This window comes from Prunus mume, linkage group LG8 (assembly GCF_029339155.1).
Source record: "Prunus mume cultivar Tortuosa linkage group LG8, ASM2933915v1, whole genome shotgun sequence".
In the NCBI taxonomy this organism is placed as follows: Eukaryota; Viridiplantae; Streptophyta; class Magnoliopsida; order Rosales; family Rosaceae; genus Prunus; species Prunus mume.
Window position 1 is genome coordinate 16,997,563 of NC_142705.1, and position 25,534 is coordinate 17,023,096.

Below are 25,534 nucleotides of genomic sequence, written 5' to 3' on the forward strand. Positions count from 1 at the left end.
GTCACAAGTGGGACATCACTATGTTCTAGATTTTTCGTAAGTTTGCGTATGATGATTTTGCAGGGTCTTACATGATTGGATGCCAATTTGAAGTAGACCCCAGAGTTTGAGGGTTGGGAAATCGACTTGTCTGATGGATCAGTTAGCAATATGCACCACCTCATTTAATTAAATCAAAAGCACATGGAAAATGCAATTGTGGTCAGTAAACCATTTTAGCACGCAATTAACATGACATAGAAAACATATACAGTTCAAGTACAATGCATAAACGCTAAGAAATAACACTGACAGAAAATTTGTCTGCTAATTAACTTGACTAAGAAGAAACTTCCCATTTTATTTTTCATTTTTTGTCGTAAATTAAGGAAGTTTCTTGCAGTTAAGGAAATCCCGAGGCAGCTTCTCTAGCCGCCTGCCATGCCTACCTACGTCCCTACCTACCTAGTACCTAATTGATGAGCAACCTATTTTGAACACTGTTGTTTTAATTTACTCTATTCAAATTTGATCATCCTTGACCATAACAATGGCCTCTGCACTTTGCCTGCTTCAAACTGCAGTCCTAGTAGGGAGGCTAAACTGCAGTTACCTTACCATACAAGGAAGAATGGCAATGGAAATTCTATGAATTTTGTTGGCATTCATTGGATTGAAGTACTAATCTAAATTTGACCAAGTTATGTCCAACCAAATTAGACCGATTATCGTCGTCTCTCTTACTTTGTCTGGTTGAATTCTATTCCATTCTTTCTTTTACATTAAAAAATTTCTAAGGAACCTAAATCTAATTTTCATATGACCATTTTGAAATGTTATCAACTTTATTTTCTCTTTCTTTGTTGGATCTTGTTGTAACTCCGTGTACTTCTACACTCCATATCTTGAGTTCAAACTTCCCTTGCCCCAATATCAATTTATTAAAGAAAATATAGAAAGAAGAATTTAAGTCATTAATTTGATTCGTCCCCCAACCCCTTTAATAAAACTAAAAGTTTTTTTTTTTTAAAGACTACCTAAAACTGAGATGGGAATCAATTTCTTCAGAATAAATAGGGGCAGGTACTTGAGACACAATAGGGCAGGTTTAAACATCATTCCCTAGTTTGTTTATACATATTTCAAACTCTAAGGAATGATGATGTGCAAGGGCTTGTGGCTCAAGTGGTTAAGAGCATTTACCACTACACTTGAGGTCCAAAGTTCGATTACCCCTCCCCCAATATCGCTTGTACAACAAATAAAAAATAAAAAAGAAAAAAGAAAAGGAAAAAAGGAATGTTGATGTTTAAGACACAATAGGCAGAATAATCTGTGGAACAATGAGAATCCAAGTCTTTCGCAAGAGTACTTTTAAATTTTATCAATACAATGGCAGGATTCAAACACAAGTGGAAAATTGGTTTCATTCAGTGGAAACTTTTCAAATCCCAAAAATACATGGATTCACATTTGTAAACTACAACAAAATAAATGCAACGGGTAAGGATAATATGAAATTTGGTAATCTAAATAAAAGCTCAAAGGTGATTTTCATTTCATTAGGCGCAAACGGAACAAGAATGGCAAGCAAATGTACTGTCACCAAAGCTTTCACAAGAGTGGAGCTCTGAACTGGCTTGCAGTCTCAACAGCAGCAGTTTTGATAAGACTAGAACTATATGAACAAGCTTGAATTTACAATTTCTACCTCAAGCACTCACTATACATCTGCACTAGTGGAAGAATGTTATGATCAGATTCTTAGACTCCAGGCAGTGATGTTCTTCTACTTGTAGCTTGTTGTCCGCAATGGTGCAAAGGCCCTTCGAAATCCCATATATTAGCACCGAGTTTTCCAGTATAACAGTCACGTTTCTCTACGATCTATACAAGGTAGGTTGGAAACTTCTGGGTCTTTTATGTTGGGTTTCATTGTACAGTGCCAATATTAGTCTATGCGGTGGACTGCAAAGTCACATCGACAGCAGCTGTTTGCTCATAGTCTGCACATGCCTCTGGAGTGTCTTCTTCACTAGGTGGAACCAGCTGGTAAAACAGTGGTAAATATTTGTCCCACTCCTTCAGGATCGCAGAGCCCTTGCCGCTTCCAGTTTTTTCCTTAAACCAAAAAAATTAGTGAATTTTGAATCTTATTCTTTGAGTATTGGTGATTCACATGGACATTATAATAATACATTTTCATACTGTTTGATCTTTGATTCATGCACTTACAACATGGGCTTCAATAAGGCTCTTCAGCTGCATCTGCCCCACAGGAGCATTTACTCTTTGGATTTTCACAATCTCCCTATTTACCTGTTCATAGGTTTACAATAAATTATCCAAGCTGAAGTATGTGTACAGAAATGGAAAGAAATCAACCATAATAGTTGTAAAAATGGTGTTGCAATTGTGACGAAGATATGTAGTCAAAATGTTAAGAGTCAAGAATTACTTTAGTGCTCTGTTTCAAGTAATGAAAGTGGATGTGCCACCCTTCAATCGATACATTTGCAGAAAATGAGAATCACCACCATAATCTAAGGCAATAAATTACTGTTTATATTGCATGAAAATTCACCATAAGCAAGTTTTTATTACTAGCTTTCCCTTTCTATTACTTATGTCTATAAAACAGGACATTCTTTCCTAAGGCGCCCCAAATATTACCTGCTAATTAAATAGACATGTACACGAATTATTAAGTGCTATAATTATGATCAATGATGACTATCGACAATTGTTGTAATCATAAAAGCATGCGAAAACAAAAGAGGTGGTTTTTGAGCTTCACACATTTTGACGGACTTAAACCAATAATTTAGTTGGGAACAAGTGATAAAATGGATTACCAAAGCCATGCAGTGCAATGAAGATAGATATAAAAAGGTCTCCAAACTTATGAAGAAAAATACACAGCCGTGCAATAAAGACCAAGATAATATTTGTAAACCATATCAATGCTTTTTATTGATTAATTTATTAGATATCATATAGTAATAAAGAATATAATGTCCAAGGAGGACAGCCAACAAAACTGAAAAGAAAAGGCAATAACCACAAACCTTCGGGATGAAAGTATTGTCCTCATCAAGAATGTATGCCAAACCTCCAGTCATTCCAGCAGCAACATTTCTACCCACTCTGTCAGAAATCAAACAGAAGTAGCTTGAACATTAACTCTACATAATTCGTATTTTCATGTCACAAAAAATATGCTATGTAAAGAGATGCTACTCACTTTCCAAGTACAACTACACAACCGCCAGTCATGTATTCACAACAGTGGTCTCCGGTGCCTTCAACCACTGCTTGCGCAAGTGAGTTTCTTACAGCAAATCGTTCCCCAGCTTTCCCTCTAATGAAGATTTGACCCCCAGTGGCTCCATACAAGCAGGTATTCCCTACAATAGTTGCATCCTCAGGGCAAAACCCAGTATTCTCAACTGGAGTCACAACCAACTCGCCGCCAGAAATACTCTTGCAGAAATAATTTTTCCAATTTCAGACTCTCATGAGTAAAACTGATTAAAGTATTCAGTAACTGCTCAAAATTTAGAATAGAGAAATAGTTGGACAGTAGAGTTGGCAAATCAAATTAGCCAAACTTGATATAACCCAATTTTAGTTTCAACATTATAAAACCCAAATGAAAACATGATTCCTGCAACAAAATGCACCTCTTGAACATGATAATCACTTTCAATGACAACCACAAAGCTAATACATCATAGTTAACAAGCAACTCCTCTACTTGACAGACTCATAACAATGGAGAATATTCAACTAACGAACTTAAATAAAGTTAAGCCAAGTCTCTAGTTTACTTGAACCTTTGAGATCTTGAAGATTGCATCAAATGAAAGATACCTTTCCGACATAATCATTTGCCTCTCCAACAAGCCGAATGTTCATCCCAGGTGTCAAGAAGCACCCAAATGACTGTCCAGCACTCCCTGTAAAGCTGAATACAATGGAGAAAACTCATTAGCTTTCATCCCAAAAATATATGCTGACCAGACCTGAGAATATATCTATATATGACATGACCATGCTCCATCTTACGTTATGTTCAGCTGCCCAGCAAAACCAGTGTCACCATACTTTTTGGCAACCACTCCTGCTATACGCCCACAAACTGCACGGTCAACATTGTATATCTTTATGGTCTTATAGACCACCTTTTCATTCTCAATTGCATCTGATATCTGTAAAAATACAAATAATATTTCCTCAAGTTTTTGCAACAGCAGGAAAATGCATGACTCTCTGAGCTCTGTTTTATATTCATTTTCTTGATCGTCAAGTTAGTTTTTCATTTAGAAGCCAGTATCAATTTTCTTCCTTTTCTTTCCATACATACATGTTTGAACAATTTCAAAGAAAGGAATTGGTTGCTAACTTTTAACTATCACTAACACAAAATACCTACTCTTGTTCCCTCATTGTAATATATAATACTTAATGCTTAACAACAAGACATCTTCTAGTATCAAATTAAAACCAAATTTCATAAAATCATTAAATTCAGAAAATTTTGGACTCAACAGCCAAAGATATAATAGCAACAACATTTCCCACTTTAAAATCACAAACTAATGGAAAAAGCAGTTCTCTCCATTATCCATCCTCCCAAAACTGCCTATCATGAATATGTACATGTCCTACTAACATATCTTCAAGATTCTCATCCACAACAACATACATCAAACACCCAAATTCGAAAATGTCTGATAAGTTCATAGAAAATCAACAAAACAAAAATATGCAGCCAGCAAACAGGAAATATTTTATGTATCATTTAGGTTATTTAACAAATTGAGGGTTTTTCAATTTCTGAAAATTGGCCTTTCAAAGATATGGGTTATGTAAGAAAATGTAAACCAACAAACAGGAAATAATTACACTGAGTGTCAACATTTTAAAGCTTATATATATAACCGTAACGAAGAAAAAAAAAATAGACATACACGCGACACAATTAGATTCCCTGTGATCATTAGCTATGTCACAATAGACCTAATAAATCTCTTTTCCTTCACTTACTAGTACAATGGAACATTAAGTACTTCAAACATGCAGATCAAACCTATAGTAAAATCCCATCTTCCTATCTGGATGCCCATAAAGCTGTTGGTTTAGAGAATCTGAAGCTAGAGAGTTATCAGAAAGTACAAACAGCGTTTATTTAGCTAAACAAGCAAGCATCAGTCCAAGTGTTACCTCTGGATCTGCTAGTAAAATATCATCTAGAACGGGTCCATTAGTGTGAACATCTTGATTCCTGATCATGGTACTGCTCCATTTTGGTAATCCAACGTTCTGGAATCAAAGCAAGTTATAAGAAAAAATCATGTCAAGAATATTAAATGCAGGGGCAAGAAACAAAATGAATTATTCAAATACATACTGAGAGAAGATAACTGAGATCAAGATGTTGTGTTTTCACTAGAGATATATCTCGCGGCCTAAGTAAATTTGTCCTCCCAATTATATCGTCTAACTTCTCATATCCCAACTGTGCCAACATACCTCTTACCTGGGGAAAACAATAATCAAGAAAGAAACAATATCATATAAGGAAGATCAACTTTGACAGAATGACCCGTATGGATTTTTCAAAAGTACAATTGTACACAAATAAACAAAAAATAAAACAGCAGATGAGAAATTTAAGCACGAATCCTGTTCATATATGAAAATTAAAAACAAAACAAAAAAACAAAACAGACGGAAGGTTACCTCCTCAGCAACATATAAGAAAAAGTTGACAAGATCACCAGGAACTCCAGGAAATCGAGCACGCAGTTCTTCTCTCTAAAAATAAATTGATAAAAGGGAACGAAATAATGCAACCCAGTTTCCATTAGAAAGAAAAAAGATGAAACAATAAAAAAATGGAAAATGCTAAACATACTCCCCTGACAATTCTTTAAATTAATTTTTCAGAACGTGGCTATTGATGTTGCTTGACATGTTTATCGCTCACACCCACCCCATGCTTATATCACGTGTAGCAGGAAACCAAATGGCAAGCCACATGTCGTTCCATGTCATGGAGTAGCCCAAGTCTATAAGATTCTTAAGTGTATCATTACTCATAATAAAATATAAGAAAATCAATCTCTGATACCTGACTGGCTACGCCAACTGGACAATTATTTGTATGGCAAATGCGGGCCATAACACATCCCGTAGCAATCATTGCCACAGAACCAAATCCATATTCATCGGCCCCCATTGCTGCAGCCATTAGGACATCAACTCCACTTTTAAAGCCGCCATCAACTCTTAAAATGACTCGTTCTCTCAGTCCATTTGAAAGGAGTGTCTATCAAAATTTTCCAAATGCCGAATAACACTTAAAGCATATTCAAAGACATCAAATCAAAAGAAGAAGTCACCCTATCTAGTTCTTAAGTTTCATTGAATTACCTGGTGTGTTTCTGTGAGTCCTAGTTCCCAGGGACCACCAGCATGCTTGATGGAACTTATAGGACTGGCTCCAGTTCCACCATCATGGCCTGATATCTGCACATTATAAAAAGAGGTTTTTGTCTCAGAAAAATGAGAAACAAATAATAGAGATATTAGTCACAACTTCTGACAGTTGCTTTCCTATCACACTAATACTGCAACTATGCAAGCACTTCGAAAACAAGTAAACTAGTATGAAAGATATGTTATCATAAAATAATATTAATAAAGTTTTAAACGTGAACCCGGATGCATTTGGTGATAAAAACCATAACTATAAATTACAACTTGCAGGCAGAACAGAAAAGAAAGTATTTATTAATGCCTTAAAGCAATGTTTGTTATAACTTAGCCAATAAAAATAAAGAAAAGACATCTCATGAGAGGTATTTTTTTAATAATTTGTTATAAATACAGGGAGCAGTTCGTTTTTGGGATATCCGTGTAGCAGAGGACTCATTGTTTCTTTTTTATAACATATACTATGGGTATTACATTACAACTTAATAAACTGCTTTCAACTTACCAGACAGCAGAAAATGCAGATGTAGGATTTTTCTTTTTTTCCTTTCATTCCAAGAAACAAAGTGGATAACATTTAGGAAAGAAAATGATAAATGATGGCTAAAAGTATTCTCTTCACTGTTACCCAAAGAAACTTAAATTCATGATGTTGACAGCAACATAAAGAGACACAGAAGCTAGACCATCAAAATGAGCATCCTACCCAGTACATAAGAGATGTATATTTTAAAAATAAGACAAATGATTAACATAATCATTCAGTGCCCATTCAAGGTTTAGGATGAATACCTGTATGATATCAGCATTACCCTTTGCAACACCAGAAGCAACAGTGCCAATTCCAGCTTCTGCCACAAGCTTTACTGACACCTTAGCTTTAGGGTTCACCTATTCATTCAGTGGACATTGGTATCTTTTATCAGCAATCTTGTGATATTTCAGTAAGAAATTAAGCATACCAAATTTGCATCAAACAATCACCTGGTGCAGATCATAGATCAATTGTGCAAGATCCTCTATGGAATAAATGTCATGGTGTGGAGGTGGAGATATGAGTGGAACCCCAGGTTTAGAATTTCTCAACCTTGCAATATATGCACTAACTTTTTTACCAGGCAATTGGCCACCTTCCCCAGGCTTCGCACCTTGGGCAATTTTGATTTCCAGCTGATCGGCATTGACCAAGAAGGTTGGAGTGACACCAAAACGTCCTGAAGCCACCTGAAGATATATCAAAGATTTTTGTGATATATTGGTTATAGGAAATGCATAATCAAATCCATTTCAGTTATCATTATATAGACAAAGGACACCCTAATACTTAAAGATTGAAAGAAGGCTACTTTCAACTTCACTTCTCAAATATTTTCGTATATGCTATTACTACTGAGACAAGGTAGTAAAAGCTGTTTGCAGCTAGTGCCACAACGGATTTCTTATAAATATGCATTGGGGAGTCCACATTAAATTAAAGAAAAATGTTCAATGTTGTTACCTGCTTGATGGCACTTGTAGCAGTATCTCCATTTTGAAGACCTTTGAGATGTGGAAGGGTCGGAGAGTACCCATCAACGACATCTGTAAGTGGTTTCCAACGAATAGGATCCTGAAGAATGGTTGCACAATCTAAATTTTATAAATATAATCATCATTGAAACACTGAACTGATGAAATAATGCATTAAAAGATAACTGTATATGCACATAAAAAAGTTGGAGGTAAAAGCTTTACCTCGCCACCTTCTCCAGAATTTGACTTTCCACCTATTCTATTCATTGCAATGGCTATAGCCTCATGAGTTTCTCTTGAAATAGCTCCAAGTGACATCCCACCGGTGCAGAACCGTTGAACAATGGATACAGCAGGTTCAACCTTTCCCACAGGAATTGGAGCACGGTCACTTTTGAACTCAACGAGATCGCGGAGCACCTAAGGTTTGAATTAACAATGTAAAGGTCAAAATCAAAGATAATCCAATTCTGGAATTTTCCTATAAAATCTATCATGAATTATTGGAAAATAAACAGGAAAAAGAAATAAATGACTTGAGCACTCACATTCACAGGCCGGTTAGCTAAATGCTGCTGATAAACTGAAAAAGCATTTTCATTTTTTTGGCGAATAGCTTTGTGGAGCAGTTTTGACATCTCTGGGTTGTTTCCATGATACTCACCTTATAATAAAGAAACAAACAAGGGTTTCTTAAGAACTTTTGAGGAAAAAATTAATTTGATCAAGCAATGACATCAGGTATCAAATAATTTGATCAAATATATACTTCAGCTGAGTTCGAAATAATTTTCATTTTACACAACTAAAGCCAGCATATAGATTTGCTTCCAGCTGGTATTCTTGTTACCCAAATTTTACAGTTGATTTATTTATGGAAGTATGGACACTGCAGCAAGGTATGGGCACCAGTCCCTGAAGATAAATGTTTGATAATAACAGTTACCTCCTGGTCTGAATTGTATAAATCCAAAATTTTCAAGTCTTTTAGCTGTATCCTCAGAGAAAGCCTTCACCCAGAAAGACAAAGTCTCCCTTGCAAGCTGTGAAAGAAAAATAATTAAAATAACCAAAAAATAAATTCACTGGATATGTGAGTCAGGAGAGCGTGATATTTTAAACACAATATTGTTATGACAGTCTCCTAACAACCTAAGATTGGCTGCACAATATTATTAGTAAATGCAACCTGTGTGCATATCGACAGTAGCAGTGGTTTAAAATTATATATTTTCACAACACCGTTGCTCTTTCTGTTTTTCTTGCATCATATTATCAATTACCAGACCTAAACTATAAACATGGAGACGAGTCAATATGTGCGATTTGAATTAAATATATATATAACATAATTTATTAATCTACATTTAACTGAAACATAAAAATATATATATATACAAATATACAGAGTGCTTCCATGGAGGGATCCCTCAAATAAGCTTATTTGAGGGACACCCTTATAGAGCCCACTCCGTATTATATTTTACTAATCCAAAAGTCTATTTTGTAGATATTCATTCAAAGATCATCTCTACACAAAATCATTTGAATCCGACATCATTTGACCACTCAATTGAATTATTGAAATTTTAGTACTTTCTTGAAGTACTTTGTTCATTGATTTTGTAGGGCACAATTGGATGTCGAAACGATTTTCGATTTCTCTCATTTTTTGCAAGGATGATCTATGAATGTCGACTTAAAAAATAGATGGTTTGGATCATTGAAAATATATACACTACATATATATGTTCAGATATACATAATATTTATATGCATGATGATGGTACTGCTGTTCAATCTGCAACCATAATTTTCAAGTTTTCCATGATTCTTACCTCATCAAAAGTTAATCCACCAACACTTGATATACTCCCACAAAATGCGAGATCAACAACCTCCTTCCCTAATCCATAAATCTCAAATATCTGTGCACCGCAATAACTATGTCCGGGGAAAGAGGTAAAAAGGATTTGTCAATTAACCGGATAAAGTGAGGGACAAAACAAATTTACTAAAGATAAAAATGTGTTAAAGAGCATGAATATTAAATCAGAATTCATAGCTTAGAAAGAAAGATACAAAGAAAGATAAATTTAAAATTTAAAAGATAATGAATCAGCATTTGTACCTTGAAAGCAACGAGATGCCCATTTTGGAAAGAATTTTAAGAAGACCAGCCTTAACAGCCTGAAATAGTTAGAAACAATCAGTTTCCCAGTATTATGTATTCAATGTGTGCAGTGGACGAGTAGTAAACCTTGTCCATCATTATTAAATAGTATTGACAAACGCAAGTTCCAAGAACGAAAAAGAATCATGGCTCATTTTATTAATTACATTTTCAACCAGGAGATCCATAATACAAAACTACTTATTTGCTCCTGCTCAGTTGTTGGATAATGCTTAGCATGTATTATACCACCACTCTAAGGAAAAACATATAAAAGAAAAGAAGCTACTTTCAAGATTTAACCAATTTTCCCAAAATATGGGTTGCAAAAGTTATTGCATACATAATAATCCATTAAAAACAGGAATCAAATTACCAAACAGGAATTTTACTTCTTATACAGTTGTACTATTGTACTGACCTTGCAGAAATTCTTTTGAGCTTGTTCAATCGTTACAGTGGGCATCTTCCCATTCCGCATTAAATTTACTGTTTTAGTACTCAGACGCCATTGCCGACACGTCTCCAATGCCAAGTATGGGCACACAGCACTGCAAAGACCAATTAAAAATATAATGTTATGCATTTTGAAACAGATACAAAATTGTTAGGAAGTAGGTCTATACATTTTGTGAAATTCATGCAATGAACATAACAAATGAATATGGGGACCCTTAACATTTTAATATGTTGTTTCAAATATGGAAGAGTTACTCATACAATTAATCAGAAAACTCCCAGCATTTGTAAATGATGCATTATAATCTGTTTTGGTTTTCTGGTACAAGCTTTTCTTATAGTCAAGATGTAATATAAATTGAATAATATGGTAAAGTACCAGGTGGTGAACCTAAGATGAAGAAAATGTTTCTACACTACACACATAATAAAAGTACACAACTTTAATGGCAATTACTATTATATGTTTATTGACACAAAGCAGCAACAAAGAAAAGTAGAAAAACACCCAAGGATTCTTTGAAAAATAACTTGTGTGATTGAGAATTGACCTTGCACCATATCCAATCAAGCAGGCAAACTGATGTGTGCTAAAGCACTGAGCAGTATCCACTATGATAGAAGCTGACATTCGCAAGCCATTTTGAATAAGATGCTGATGAACAGCACCAACAGCAAGAAGGATTGGAATTGCAGGGCGAGTTGCTTCCTGAAGTACAGAGGAGAAAAAACGGAAAAGGCATGACTGAATTGTTAAAACTTCTATCATCTACAGAGAACAAGGCTAATCTGATAAAACCAATGGAAATAAAGTAGCAAAGAATGAGTCGTAAAATCTTTAGCATTGATTACCATGTTTTAGACAATAGAGAAATTCATACCATTGGTTTTGACATTCAAAGCAAGACTTCCAAATTACAGCAAGGTGTTAAACCCTACAAGCTAAAAAAGAACCGAGCAAAGTGCTACGTAGAAAATAAAAGAATAACAGTAAGAAAATGACTCAACTTATTCTCATTGTACAGGCCGATCTTATATCAAGTTCAAAAATGGTTGAACAAAGAAACACAAGTTTTGCATGAATAGAGAGAAGCTCAATTGAATCCTTACCAGCTCATCAGACCGATCAGAGAGCACAAGCAATTGGCATCCATTTTGAACAGCTTCATCAGCAGCTTCACAAAGCCTATATAGTGTCTTTTCCAAGGAACCATCAACCCCTTTATGGATATCAAAAAATGTAGGTAAAACTTGGGGTTTCAACTGATCGTCCTTTAGCAGCAAGTCAAGTTCCCCTTCATTCAGCACAGGACTAGACAAGATAACCTGGTCCAGAAAATTATACAAATTTTAATTCATCAGATCTATATTAAAAGAGAAAAAACTAAAACATAATCTTCATTTCAACGACATTATAGTTGCCATCACATATATCTGAGGCAGAGTGGTACACGCTAACAAACCTGTGATGCATTTTCAGGTCCAACCTCCAAAATATTTTGTCTTTTTCCAATGTTGACTTCAAGAGACATAACCAAACCTTCTCTAAGAGGATCAATGGCTGGATTTGTAACCTGCAAAGAAGAAAATGAATAACCAATAGGCAAAACAAATATGATATTAACATAATAAAACTCTTACTTACAAAAATAAATAAACTATAAAATCAAAAGCCAAATTTTGCATTTATTTTTAATAGAAACAAAATTTATTGAAAGAAAATGAAGAGGAACACACAAGCGGATAAGGCATCCACAAGACAAACGAGCAACAACAGAAAAACAGACTAAAAAAACAAAGACACCAGCCAAACTACACAGAGACTGCTACACCAGAAAGACCCAAAGAGAACAAGTCACAAAAAAAACACTTCACATCACAGCAGCAGCCATATCCCTCAAAATAGTGGGAGTAAGAACGGTCTTTGAAATCTGAAGTGACAGAAGCCCATATAGCTGCCCAGAATTTAACAAAAGCCACATTTTACATCAACATCAATAGATTTACAGAAAGAACATACAGACCATAACATGAAGAATAATTGTATGATGTGGTTGAGACTTGATTCCTTAACATCTTTTAGGACATTTCCAGTGTGAACTAATGAAGTTCCTTATGCAGATATATGACAACATGACAAAAGGCTCAGTTTCAGTTCCACTAGGGTAGAACCTTAGTTTTAAGAGACATTTCAAAAAGTACAAAATAAAAACGTAAGAACTTCTACCCTTATGGAAATACAACTAAAAATAAGAGCTTCACCCTAGTTGAAATGAGACTAGGCCCTGTGTCATGTTATGAGGAACAAGAAGATCAATTATCGATAAAGTGCAACAAGATTAATGATTCTCAATCATTGTACTGTTTTATATTGTTTCCGTCCACATGATTTGGGACAAAATACCCTCAAGACAGCAAATTTAGTTCGTTGGCTGTTCATGCAAAAACAAATACTTCTGACATGATCCAAAAGAGAAGACCCTATACTTGTCTATCTCCACAACAGTGTGTTTTGTGCAAAGGGGCACGGGAAATTGCAGATCATATTTCCTCTTGCATTGACAAAAAAGAATAAATATTATCTTTTGAATTGGACCTTCATAACACGATCTGGGTTATGTTGCATTTGTTTGAACTGGTGGGGATTTGGCCATGGAATTGCTATTGCTTACGGGTGAAAAATTATTTGGGTATTGGAGCCAACAAAACAGCAATTATTCTTTGGTGCTGATAAGTGCATCCATACTGATGTAAAGAGACCAAGAGTCATTTTAACAATTATGCATATACAACCCATACAGCAGTGGATAACTGATTCTGTTCTACTCTCTTAATACTCTGTTTAAAAGAATATAATCAAAGAGAAACTCAAATGTTTGGTAGATCAATCATCTAATTTTGGCATATAAAATAATAAGATGGAAATTGTTATAGTATAGGTAATCTAGGCATCCACTCACAAGTTCAATAAAAACTGTAAGTAACAGACCTGTGCAAACCGTTGCTTGAAATAGTCATAAAGCATATGTGGCCTCTGAGATAATATTGCCAATGGGATATCATCTCCCATGCAAAATGTTGGCTCCTTCCCTTGCGAAGCCATAGTCTCAATAACCATTTGGACATCCTCACTGGAGTAGCCAAATGCCCTGCTCCGATAGAAGTTTACAATAAATAAGCCCCATTCAAGAAAGTACTTATGTAATAACCATACTCAAAGTAAAACCATGACCATCACAAAAAGACTGGAAACGTCAATAAAATAGATGGACTAAATCAAGTAATGCAGTCAGCCTGAGACACCAATACGATACTTTAGATAGAAATCAACTTATCCATTCCATTGTCATTAATTCAGTACCATCCACTTAGTTTCTATTCTCTACAGTTCATAGAAATCAAAGCCATGCATTTGCTTTGAGGTTTTTGCACAAATATTCAATTCGACAAATTTATCAGACTTTAATTATTACATTTTATATACCCTTTAGTATTACTTTTTAAATGGAAATACATCTGGCTAAATACTTGCTCTGCAGCTTACAATGCAATAAGATGGGAAATAGAAGACAAAACAGTTCCAAACCTCAACAAAAGGTGTGATCAGAAAAGCAACTTTTCCTTGGGAAGAAGAAAGAAACCAAAAGAGTAAGTATGTTTACTGCTACATATATTTGGCTTTGACAATTTCAGGAAGAGAAACCCCACAGCCAGGGAGATTTTCTTCTTGTGGAACAATAAAAAATGTACACCATAGAAGGGATAATATCTAACAGGATTTTTTATGAGAGCACATTGGTATGCTAAACCACAGTACATGATATCTTATACCACAACAATCAAAAACTGAATATTACTTTTGCTATATATCAGCAAAATAGTATGCATATCACAGAAATTAAGTAGGAACATCAATCATGTGGGTACAGCAGAAAATCATGATTATAATACTGATAAGAACTTATATGAGATTGCTACCATATCTTTGCATTAACGAATGGCCAATGAAATAGATAACTCACTGTTGCCGCCTTAGGATTGCATCATTTTCTGCAACAGTGCCTGAAAGGAAGTTCACAGCTTTCAAGGATCGCATGTTTTCCTGGACCCACTTTCCATATGGATGTGACAAGGCTACTCGCTTTTTAACTTCTGTGTTCTCATAAACCTGCAATTTGAAATGCTTAAGATTTAAAATAAGCTTTAAGGCAAGGAAGCCTAGATAATGGGTAGCAAAGCTGAAAAATAAAAAGAAAGGTTAAATTTTGATGAAAATATGCCTGATTTGAAAAGAAAAAAGAACAAGAAACGCATACATCAACCTATGTACTCTCATGACCAAACAATATGAAATGCTCAGGTTAAACCATGACCATAGAGAAACATTACATACGCAAGCCAGTAATAATTTCATTTTTCTTACTGCACCATCATCATTTAACAAACCTCGACACAAACTGATGGAGGGTGAATCTACTGTGAAACATAAGTTTGGGTACAAGAGTGCAAAGGAAAAAACTTTAGGTACTAAGTGCTGAAACTCGGTAAACTTCTAGGTAATAAAGGGAAAACTACTCAGAAAAAAAAAACAATAATCTTTTTATTTTTATTTTTAAGATAAACGATTTTATTAACGAATAAACAAAAGAAGTACACAAACAGGAACAAAGAACATTAAAATATATATATATAACAATAATCATCATAGTTACTTCAAAACCATCCATCTATATATAGCACCAAGGAAAACCAAAAGAATGTTGTACAAACTTGGCCTGTCAATGAATCCCCAGTTACTACCATTGTTGGGACTAAATGTTCATCACAAACAAATCCAAAGCAGTAATCTTATACAGAGACAAAGCAACAGAAAATAAAAATAAAAAACTAAGTGCTCTACAAACCTGACCACTTATTAAATCAGCAGCTATCATCATTCCAGGACCTAGACGGCCTTTCATTGTAATTTTTGAATCATCCACAGGTAGAACACCAACCTGAACAAGATAAGCACACCGAATATCTTTTAGTACATTGATCGTAAACCAGAGTCAACAGCTTCTAATGTTTATTCACATCAAACACATTATGAAGATAAGACGTTAATAATTCATCACTGTATAATTTTCATAATAGTGATTACATAGAAATGACAGTCTGGCCGAGCAAACAAGCAAATTTAAAAAATTAAAAACAAAAAACATACACACAGACACACAACATCCTAAGAGACAGTGGCATCCCAATCCATGTTCACTGAAGAAAGGACAGTCTTTGAATTAGGAAGTGACTGACACCCAAAGCAAGACCCAGAATCTATCTTGTCACAAAAGATATCCACCGCCTCTCTATCTTTACTCTAAAAGATGAAACTGTTTCTTTCAGACCAAACCACCAAAAGAATTGCCAGCACTCAAAAAGACACTGCAGCACATAGGACACCGATTGAGGGTAAGCACACTGAAAAGTACTGCAAAATTACTACAGAACTAAATACAACAGGCCAGGTGCTGGACTCTCATATTTCATACGTTAGAAGATCCATCTACTCCTTAAGAAGTAGTATTCCAAACAGAACTAATAACATTTTCTCTTTCCCAGTTAATCATTTAGTACTTCTAGACATCACTAATACTTCTTACAGGTTCTATCACTAATACTTCTTGCAGATTCTGAACCCTCACTGATTGACTACTATTAATGACTGACTCTTAGACTATCATTAGTAACTAGACAAAATGAATATACCCTATCTTTGAACTGTTTTATTTTTATTGAATAGTTATGTTTATTATCCCACAAAACACAGAGCTTTATTAATTATCTCAATCATCAGCAGAAAGCCAGTTGCACGAACCAAAGTTGTCCTCCATCCATCCAAGCACTCAAGCTTTCCCAAACATTAAGAATTTTGAAGTAATAAAGGAAACAGAGCGCACCTCAGATGCAACATATACAACATTATCAGATGTCCGCCAATACCTAGCCGGGCGAAGTCCATTGCGATCAAGACAGGCCCCAACTGTTTTTCCATCACTGTACCATATAAGTTAGAAAGCAACAGTCAGAAAGAATAATTGTACATTAAAAAAGGATACTATTCAAAATGCAAACGTGACTCAGCAAAGAACAATTTTCAGGTCACAAAACTATACTACTGTACAAAGATCACAAAGCAATATGGTGTGTAAACATCATTGATCCAGAGCCATATATCTGTCACACAAGTATACTACTTTACACAAGATAAAATTTCATCACAAACTAGTTTTTTCAAACCTTTTAGGGAAACAAAGAAAAGACCTACTTTCACACCTCATTTTTGGTAGTCTACTACCCAAGGATGAAAGTATAGGTGTCCATGCAAAATTGATCCAGTATCCAGATTCACATAAACATCAATAGTCTTCTGGATTTTATGAAATTTTCAATGAAAATATCTGTAAAAATTATGAAAACAGTGGAAGTTTTCTTATAAGCATGAAAATATTGAACAAAAGTTTGAGCTACACCAGACTAATGAACGAGTTATACATGTGAAATTCATAAAATAGCATAATCAATAAATCTTTATAAATATATGAGATGTAGCTGCAGCCCATGTCATAACTCAGGACAGACAAGAAATAGTTCATGTGGCTTTAGCAGCAGAGTTAGCTGCTTTTAGCAGCTGCTTCCTTCAAATCAAGCTGTTGGTGGAATTTGCACATAAAAAAAAAGTTCCGCTGGAATTCTGGTGTTAGTGGAAACTCTAAGTATTTCTAGGGAAAGAGGTAGAAATCCTCAATTTCCACCAAGACAGAAATTTAGACACAATTGTGGAAGGATACACTTTCAACGCTATTTTCCGTGGTCGTGCTCTCAAAAGAAAAAACCCCGAAATATAGGCCCATATTTTCATTCTGGTGAGAATAGAATATAATTCTCAAACCAACACTAAAACTAAAAGACAATGTGTCTCCTAGACAATCTCTGATACCCTAAAGCTCTTGCCATGCACATCAAAATCAAATTGGATCAATTGCCACTAGCTGCAAATCTAAAGGTATTTAATAAGAAATCTCATACAATTAAAGAAACAAAACACTCTTTGAAGAGGTACCTAACCATATGGAAAACTAAAAACATGGATACTGTTATATTGTTCTTAGGCCGTACAATGAAATAGCTTTTCACTAAACAAAACAAATGAGACAATGCCTCATTTTAATCAATGCACTCTTTACCTTCACGTTTTCATATGCTTTTAGTTATGCAGACCCTAACAAGGCATCTACTTGTTCTTTAATATCGCATGCATTGACTTCGGAAGCTTTACCTGAATAACAGTAAAGCAGGTCCATCCCAAGGCTCCATCTGACCCTTGTAATAGTCAAAAAAATCAACCACCTAAAAACAGAAACAAATTAAGTATAACTATAGCATAACCAATATGTAGGATAACTTAAGGATTTACCAATTTGGTTCAGGTTTAGCTCAGACTACAAGAGTAGTGGAAAATGATAGATTAAGAAAATCCAGATATTAGAGAAAAAGAGAGAGTTTTTCCTGTTCCTGTATTCTCAAATTCTTTTGCATGCCATATCTACAGGATAAACAAATAAAACAGAGAAGCCTAAAATACCCTTGCAAAATAACTAAAGGAACTCAGAGCCAAAACAACAAACAACAATAACCTGCCAAAGAAACAAGTCGACAAATGGCACGCTTGTAATATGACTATATCACTTCGCAGAATTTAAAGGGTAGAAAGTTCCAAGACTAAGTACAACGATTCAACTAGCAATTAAATCAACATGAAGGCTTTCTAAAGTAAAGACAGGTGAGAGTGTGTGGATTGAGGCATTGAGAAACGAATTTTTTTTAAAATTAAACACACCTTAAGACGTAAAGAACAAAAGGATAGTTAAAGCGGATTAATGAATCTAAGCCCCATTCAGAATCTAAGGCTTCATTTAATTATGGATTCACCGAAAAGGTTAAACAAATGGACACAAACCAGATTAAATCTATATATAAAAAATGAGCCACAAAACATATGTAAGAAAAGAAAGGCAAACTATAACGCAACCACATGCATATTCATGCTTTAAACCAAAAGTTGAGATATCAACTAAGATTACCTCAGGATATTTTATCGACAAAGTTGGGTGATTTTTGTATCCCTCTGGGACAAGAATCATTAGAGCCTCCTCAGCACTGCGGCCACTTCTTAGTAATAACTAAGCACACATAAAGAAGAGGATGAAAGGCAACAAGTCAACTCGAGGGGAAAATAATTATTCGAAATAAAATAGAAGCATAATAAGTTCTAGTCAACCATGAAAGAATGTGTGTTCCAAAAATCAAAAACTCGAAAGTTTGGAAGAAGTATAAGGGCAGCATATAAATGTAGACCAACTATCATGAAAACAGGCACATCACTCAAAACACAGAAATGAAGATGAACAACTCATCATGAATCAGCTTCGAAACCAAGCTCGAGCAGATACTAATCAGGAACAGGCAGATTAGCATAAAGTTACATGGATAGTTCAGAAGTGAAATCAGCTTTTTATTTCACAAAAATCTACAGAAAAAAAAATTTAATAAAGCAACACAAGTCCACAAACTGTTTTACTTCTTATTAAATTTCAGAAGATATTTTTTGTACTATAAACTTCCTTGGAAACATGGCAGCATGTATTATAGGTAAGTATTTTAACAACCTAAATACATTTTGGACTGCCATTGAAACAGTAAAGGAGAGGATCAAAGAAATATCAATTTGCAGAATAAATCAAAGAGTTTCCCAATGACTTTATATTTCATTAGTTTTGAGACAAAATACCATTTATTAAGAACCAAAAATGTGGAGGATCAGTAGGAATTGACAGACTGTCAGTGTACTTAATAAATAAAGACATGAACGTCAGAATTTAACAACAAAAATGAAAAGGCTTCAGGCATGGCAACCCTTTCCATATCTATAATGATGTGGAAACAAATAGCACCTAATTATAACTTTCGCTATTAAACAAAACATGATGAAAATACAATTAGGCTAAAAGATATTGCACCGAAACATCATACTCATAATGCAAAAAAATTCTCTGAACTGAACACATTAACTTGGTTTTATCCTCAAAGCAAGTGATGCCCAGAAAGCATCCAGAAAGCTATAAGTAAAGTGTGATTGGCTCTACTTCAGTTTTGTGAAGACATGCTGCAATATCATCAAAATATTGGACCCACTTGAAGAGAGAAAGAAAACCGATTTTACAAAACCCACTTGGAGATAGGTTAATTTTACGTTTAATTTATTTATTTCCTGTGAGTCATCAAAACAGAACTCTCTATAAAATTATAAATAAGAGCTACATATGTTAATTCCATACTTCAGCTGCACTATCAAGATTTGCAGAGTCAGATGCCTTCGGATTGCCGTATGGCCGAATTTCATTTTCACGACCATTCCATACAGGTGATTTCAATGAAGCTTCACGAGATTGCATCCAGTTCAAGTTTCCCTGAACATAAATGTGGTGTCAACTTAAAATGAAACTGTAACTCATACAACCAATTTAGAAATTATCTAGAAAACTTTTCAAAAAAAGAAAAATAAATGAAAACCTGTATGGTATTAATCTCTCCGTTGTGACCAAGTAACCTCATTGGTTGTGCAAGGGGCCATCTGGGAGTGGTATTTGTGCTATACCTCCGATGATAGATGGCAAAAGGGGATTTATACAGGTCACTTTGGAGGTCAGAATAAAATAAACCAAGAATTTCTGAGCGGAGCATTCCCTTGTAAACTATTGTTTGATTGGACAAAGAACAGAAATAAAGCTCATTTCCCCAACTTTCTGAGCTTGCTGCTTTCTCGATTAACTTCCGGCATATGTACAGTTCTCGTTCAATGTCCTCAACATTTTCCTCTTAACAACTTTGACGAATACCTGTTGTATGTTGGGCATTGTTTCTTTTGCATAGTAACCAACTACAGAAGCATTCACAGGAACAGGTCTCCATCCGAGCACTTCAAGACCCTCTTGTCTAAAAATATTCACAATAACTACAAAGAAAACAGAATTTACAGTCAAACAACAGATTATATTAACGGACTGAACTTAACTCAGAAATTATGGCAAACAGAACTGACAGAAACTGGTAGATAAATAGACAGATGGTTGAGAGATGAATGTAGAAAAGCTAGACAGAGATAGAGATAAGTACGTATGCTTCAAAATTGAATTAGCATTATTGTTGAAAGAAATAAGAACTCGATCATATAAATTTATATTTCTTCTAGTAATCAACAAAGATTATTCATTGCTACGAATAAATTATAAGAAAGAATGAGGACCCGTTTCTTATCTCCCATCTACTATTTTGCTGCTATTTATTCATAAATCAATATTGGTCAGTTCATCAAGAAACTTACATTGAGAAACAAAAAAGCTTTAAATCTAATCAAATCAATTTTATTTTATAACTGAGGTATGTGAAAATAAAAACCTCAAATGGCTGTGGAAATCATGAGATGTAACCTAACCATTACACCTTACACAACCTAGAGAATACATCTGCACTCTATAAGTCTCAAAAGGTTCTGAAAATATTTCATCAACCCTCAAGGAAACCTTGATAGCCAAACTATTGGTGGGTTTAGAGTGGACTCTTTTCAGGTTGACAGAGTGTCTTCATTTCTTTCTCCATTTCTTGAAGATCAGCATTATAGTTTGTTTCAGTTTCTTCTGCAGCATCTAAGGAATCTGGAAAGATCCCTGATCACGAGTCATGCTTATTCAATGTGAGGGCAGAAACCAGACACAAAATACTGACCAAATGACTGGATTAGCTAGCTTTGAAGCAAATAGACTGTCCAAACTCGTTAACTAGTATAGAAAAATAGGATTGCAAAAGACTAACAATAATAATATGGAGGACAAGTTATTGAATTTATAAGGTTGGTGTAGTACCCACTAAAATACAAGGCCTTACCTGGGTGGTGGTTCATGCGAAGTTAAATACTTGTGATATGATTCAAACAAGCCCTTAAGTATGTTAATCTCAACACTGGTCCGCTTTGTGTAGAATGGAGGGAGAGGGTGATGTTAATGTTTTCTCGCATTGCAATATTACACAGCAAATTTAGGCCAAGTTATTAGATATGTCTGGACTGGTATGGGCTTTTCCTTGTTGGTAGAAAGGTTATTGCATTTAGAGGCCAACAAAAAGGCAACCACTCATTGCGGTGCTTGATTTTGGTTCTTTTGTGGATTATTTGGTTGAAGAAAAAAAAAACATAGATTTTTTACAAGAAGAGATATGATCTTCTTTTGAATAGGAATAAATTTTTAGCTTCTCTCTGGATACCTTTGCCAGAGAATTTAAGAGATAATACCTAAACCATCTTCAGACCGAAAATAAGATAAAAAATCATCTTGATGGGTGAGGAGGAGGGTTGACTTGCTTTAAACATAACTCATGCAGACCTTAACCAAAATTCAAGAATTATGCACATATTCTATCAGTGAAAACAGAAATAAATTATTGTGACACACTTAATTCAAGGATTATAAAAAAATCACCTTTTTTGGCTTCTTTCATAAGGTCGTCATCTTTTGGGAGGAAAACCATTCCAACACCAGTGTGCAACTTGTCAAAGGAAGAAATCCCTTGCTTGTTAGCCCAATTGTCAAATAGATCCCATGGGATTGAACTCATCAATCCTGAACCATCACCAGAGTCATTATCTGCTCCACAGCCACCTCGATGTTCCATGCAGCCAAGAGCTGTTAGAGCATCTTGAATAATCCCATGGGATGCTTTGTTTTCCAAATTGGCAATGAATCCAACTCCACAAGCTCCCCTTTCTGCTATAATATCATGCAAGTCTGCAACCTGTTGAGCATGGAATTCGATTTTCTAGAAATAAGTGCTTGCAATAACTCATTCCAAATGCATAAACAACTACTGCGCCAGAAAAGAAAGAAAGTGGAAGAGAACAGAGGGTCAAAGTTTCTAACAAATTTTCATGAAAGACAATAAACTTTCATGAAATAAGTCTCTCTCTTGCTTGGTCCTCAAGACAATGGAAATGATTGACAGCTATCCTGCACAACCACTGGTGGAACATAGTTCAGGCTGAAGGGGGTCATGCCTCCCCCTTTCCTCCCAACCCAAGATTTCAAAATTCCCTTGACACACCAACTATGGGATAATTGTCTCTTTCACAAATTCTACTCATACAAAACTCTTATACAGCATATAAATTGAGACGTGTACAACCTTAGGACGACTAAATTTCTGGCATATTAGTGGGTAATATCCTGCAAACTTTATATATGGTTTACTTTTAGAACTAATATTTCATATTACAGCTGTAGAGTTTCAATTAACACATATTCATGCATAGAAACTAAATAACCACCCTATTGTGTATTAGAAACTCTACTAAAGGTGTATCACATATGTTTCATCAAAGTACTAAAAACTATTTTTAAGAATTAATCAATGGAAAACACCAAAACTTGAACTGAAGGGTATCACTGGAAAGAACTTCTAAGCTCTTCTATAATACTTATCGACTATATTAGGTAAGGAGGCAACCTGTAATTTGGTAGCATATTATCTCATATGTATGTGTTCCAGCAAGAATTTTCAGTAATGAAGATTGTCAAAAGTAGACTGCATCATATCTTGTATATTGAAATGAAAAGTAGACAGAAGTTTTTACTTAGTTTATGATAAGATGAAGATATTGCTTAAGAGGATAGTTTAGTGAGAAATTCTATTTTGATCTTTCGTATGATCATCATGTTCGTAATTAATTTGACACCTTAAATTTTACTCTAGTATAGATAAATCTAGGAAGCACAAAATCTCCTCCAGGTATGTCATCACAATTGTTTGACAAAGGAAGGACACCTGTCAGGGTAAAACATATATACAGACATTCCATACACGTCTATGCTATTTGATTAATATGCCATGCCACTGGGTAGCATACCAGGACATGCCTATGATATTTGTCTCTTTTATTAATATGGTTGATGTAATCAGTGGAGAAAGACTCAAATAATCACAATACTGCCTTCAGTTATGAACAAGCATATCCAACTAGCGGACATGAATTATAGCGTGGTACTAAGGAAACATCCCTGAGCATTTCTTTTACTACATTAGTTCTCTATTTGTAACTGAAATCATTCATCTTGCGTTTAGCAAAAGTCAGAAAAACTTTAACGCTTCAAAGCAATGAAAAATAGATACTTCCAAAAGCCCAAACAAACAGTGCCTTAAGACCTTGAAGAACAACTGCATATCAAATAAAAGAAGCTCGCAAACACCAAACAAGGGCAATGAAAACAACACAAGGAACACGTTTGACTCTGTTCTTAAATCCCATTTTCTATTTTCCCGGGAAAACCGTTTGTTAGGATCGGAACCAAACACCTCCTCCTCTCTAAGTCTAAAAGCATACCTTTGGCTTCAAATCCGAAGGAGGAGAAGCAGCTGATTGATCCAAAGCAGCATCGCTACGTCCAAGGTCAAGAACAGCGTTGACCGAGTAGCTCCTGGAAACGAATTGAGGGAAGGACCGATGCTCGGAGGCTCTGACTTTCCTGCGGGTCCGCTTCGATTTACAGTAGAGCCCGACGAAATCGACGACGAAGCGCCCGTTCCGAAGAGGCTGGGCGGGCGAGCGGCCATTATTGGAGCAATGAACCAGCTGAGGAATCGGAGCCAATGACTGCAAAGCCATTATTGAAAACGAAGAAGAAGAAAGAAGGTACAGAGAGAGAGAGAGGGAGGGAAGGAGGAGAGCGAAAGAGTGAGTGAGAGAGGAGTTCGTGGAGAATGAGAAACGTGGTGTGGTGTGGTGTGGTGTGGATGAGAGTTGAAGATAAAAGGGGGAGAGAGAGAGAGAGAGAGAGAGAGAGAGATAGAGAGAGAGAGGCTCGGAGAACCAAAACCAACCACCCGCGTCTCACCTCACCTCACCTCACCTCACCTCTGGCGTCTACTTCGTCTACGTTCGATTTTCTTTCTTTCATTTTGTTAACTGGGCCTCCCCCTCCGCAGCCTCTATCTCCTGCGCCTCGGTGCACCCGTCTTACGCTGCGTCCTCGCCCTTCGTCATTTTGCCCCTTGGGTGCTCCCAAATCCCACTACGTGGGAGTGATCAGAAAAGGGCTCTCTTTTTTCTCTGTTTTTGTAGTGGTCAGTTCGTTTTGTTATGAAAAACAATAATAATTAATTATCAAGTGAGAAAGAAAAAAGAGACAAATGAATTTGGACTTGCTTTGGTCATATGCGGCATCGAGGACGAGTTGTAGGTTTAATTACATATGCTTGTGCGACAGGCAGCTGATTGGGTCATCTCTAAACGAGTTAGGGGTCAAACCCAGACATGGCCCGCCAGACTTCCTTGTGCGTGAAGTACTATATGGTTAAACAAAGGGTTTTTATTAAAAATAGCCAAAATTTACTTCCCATTTTTATAAGGGATTTTTGTAAAAATGTCACCTGAATTTATACTTTAGTTTCAATTTGTCATATTAAAGAAAAATTTAAGAGTAATGTCACCTTAATTTTTCAAAATCCATGATTTGCCATCTGACTTTAACATCATCCAATTTTTCATCCATTTTTAAGGGTATTTTAGTCTTTCTATTTTCAAAGAAAGAAAAAGAGAAAAAAAGAGACCTCTCTCCCCAACCCCACTCGCCCCCAAAACGCATCACACAGGACCCTTTCTTGTTTAAAAGATATACAATTGCTTCCTTCTCAAAATCCATCCTCTTTCTTGTTTAAAAGATATACAATTTTTTTATAATGATTTTTCCATTTTTAAAATACCCTTGAAAATGGAAATACTAAGGGGGGTGTATCCAATTCTAACTTTTAAATACTTTTTTTAAG

General features: G+C 35.3%; 1 protein-coding gene across 1 annotated transcript; it reads right to left on the reverse strand.

Annotated features, from left to right (window-relative positions):
• Nucleotides 1-1,935: 1,935 nt before the first annotated feature.
• On the reverse strand, nt 1,936-24,627 carry GLU2 (glutamate synthase 2). The gene is given in 34 exon segments (XM_089043323.1): nt 1,936-2,100; nt 2,209-2,298; nt 3,048-3,126; nt 3,224-3,462; nt 3,853-3,946; nt 4,048-4,190; nt 5,206-5,304; nt 5,393-5,521; nt 5,725-5,799; nt 6,116-6,313; nt 6,418-6,513; nt 7,273-7,371; nt 7,465-7,704; nt 7,979-8,089; nt 8,215-8,412; nt 8,541-8,656; nt 8,939-9,035; nt 9,831-9,936; nt 10,124-10,182; nt 10,587-10,716; nt 11,176-11,333; nt 11,735-11,950; nt 12,088-12,198; nt 13,614-13,773; nt 14,647-14,792; nt 15,529-15,621; nt 16,564-16,660; nt 17,943-18,013; nt 18,748-18,846; nt 20,002-20,133; nt 20,237-20,544; nt 20,547-20,678; nt 22,198-22,510; nt 24,093-24,627. Coding segments are annotated over 34 exon segments (4,881 nt in total). The 5' UTR covers nt 24,375-24,627.
• Between the last annotated feature and the right edge of the window lie 907 nt (nt 24,628-25,534).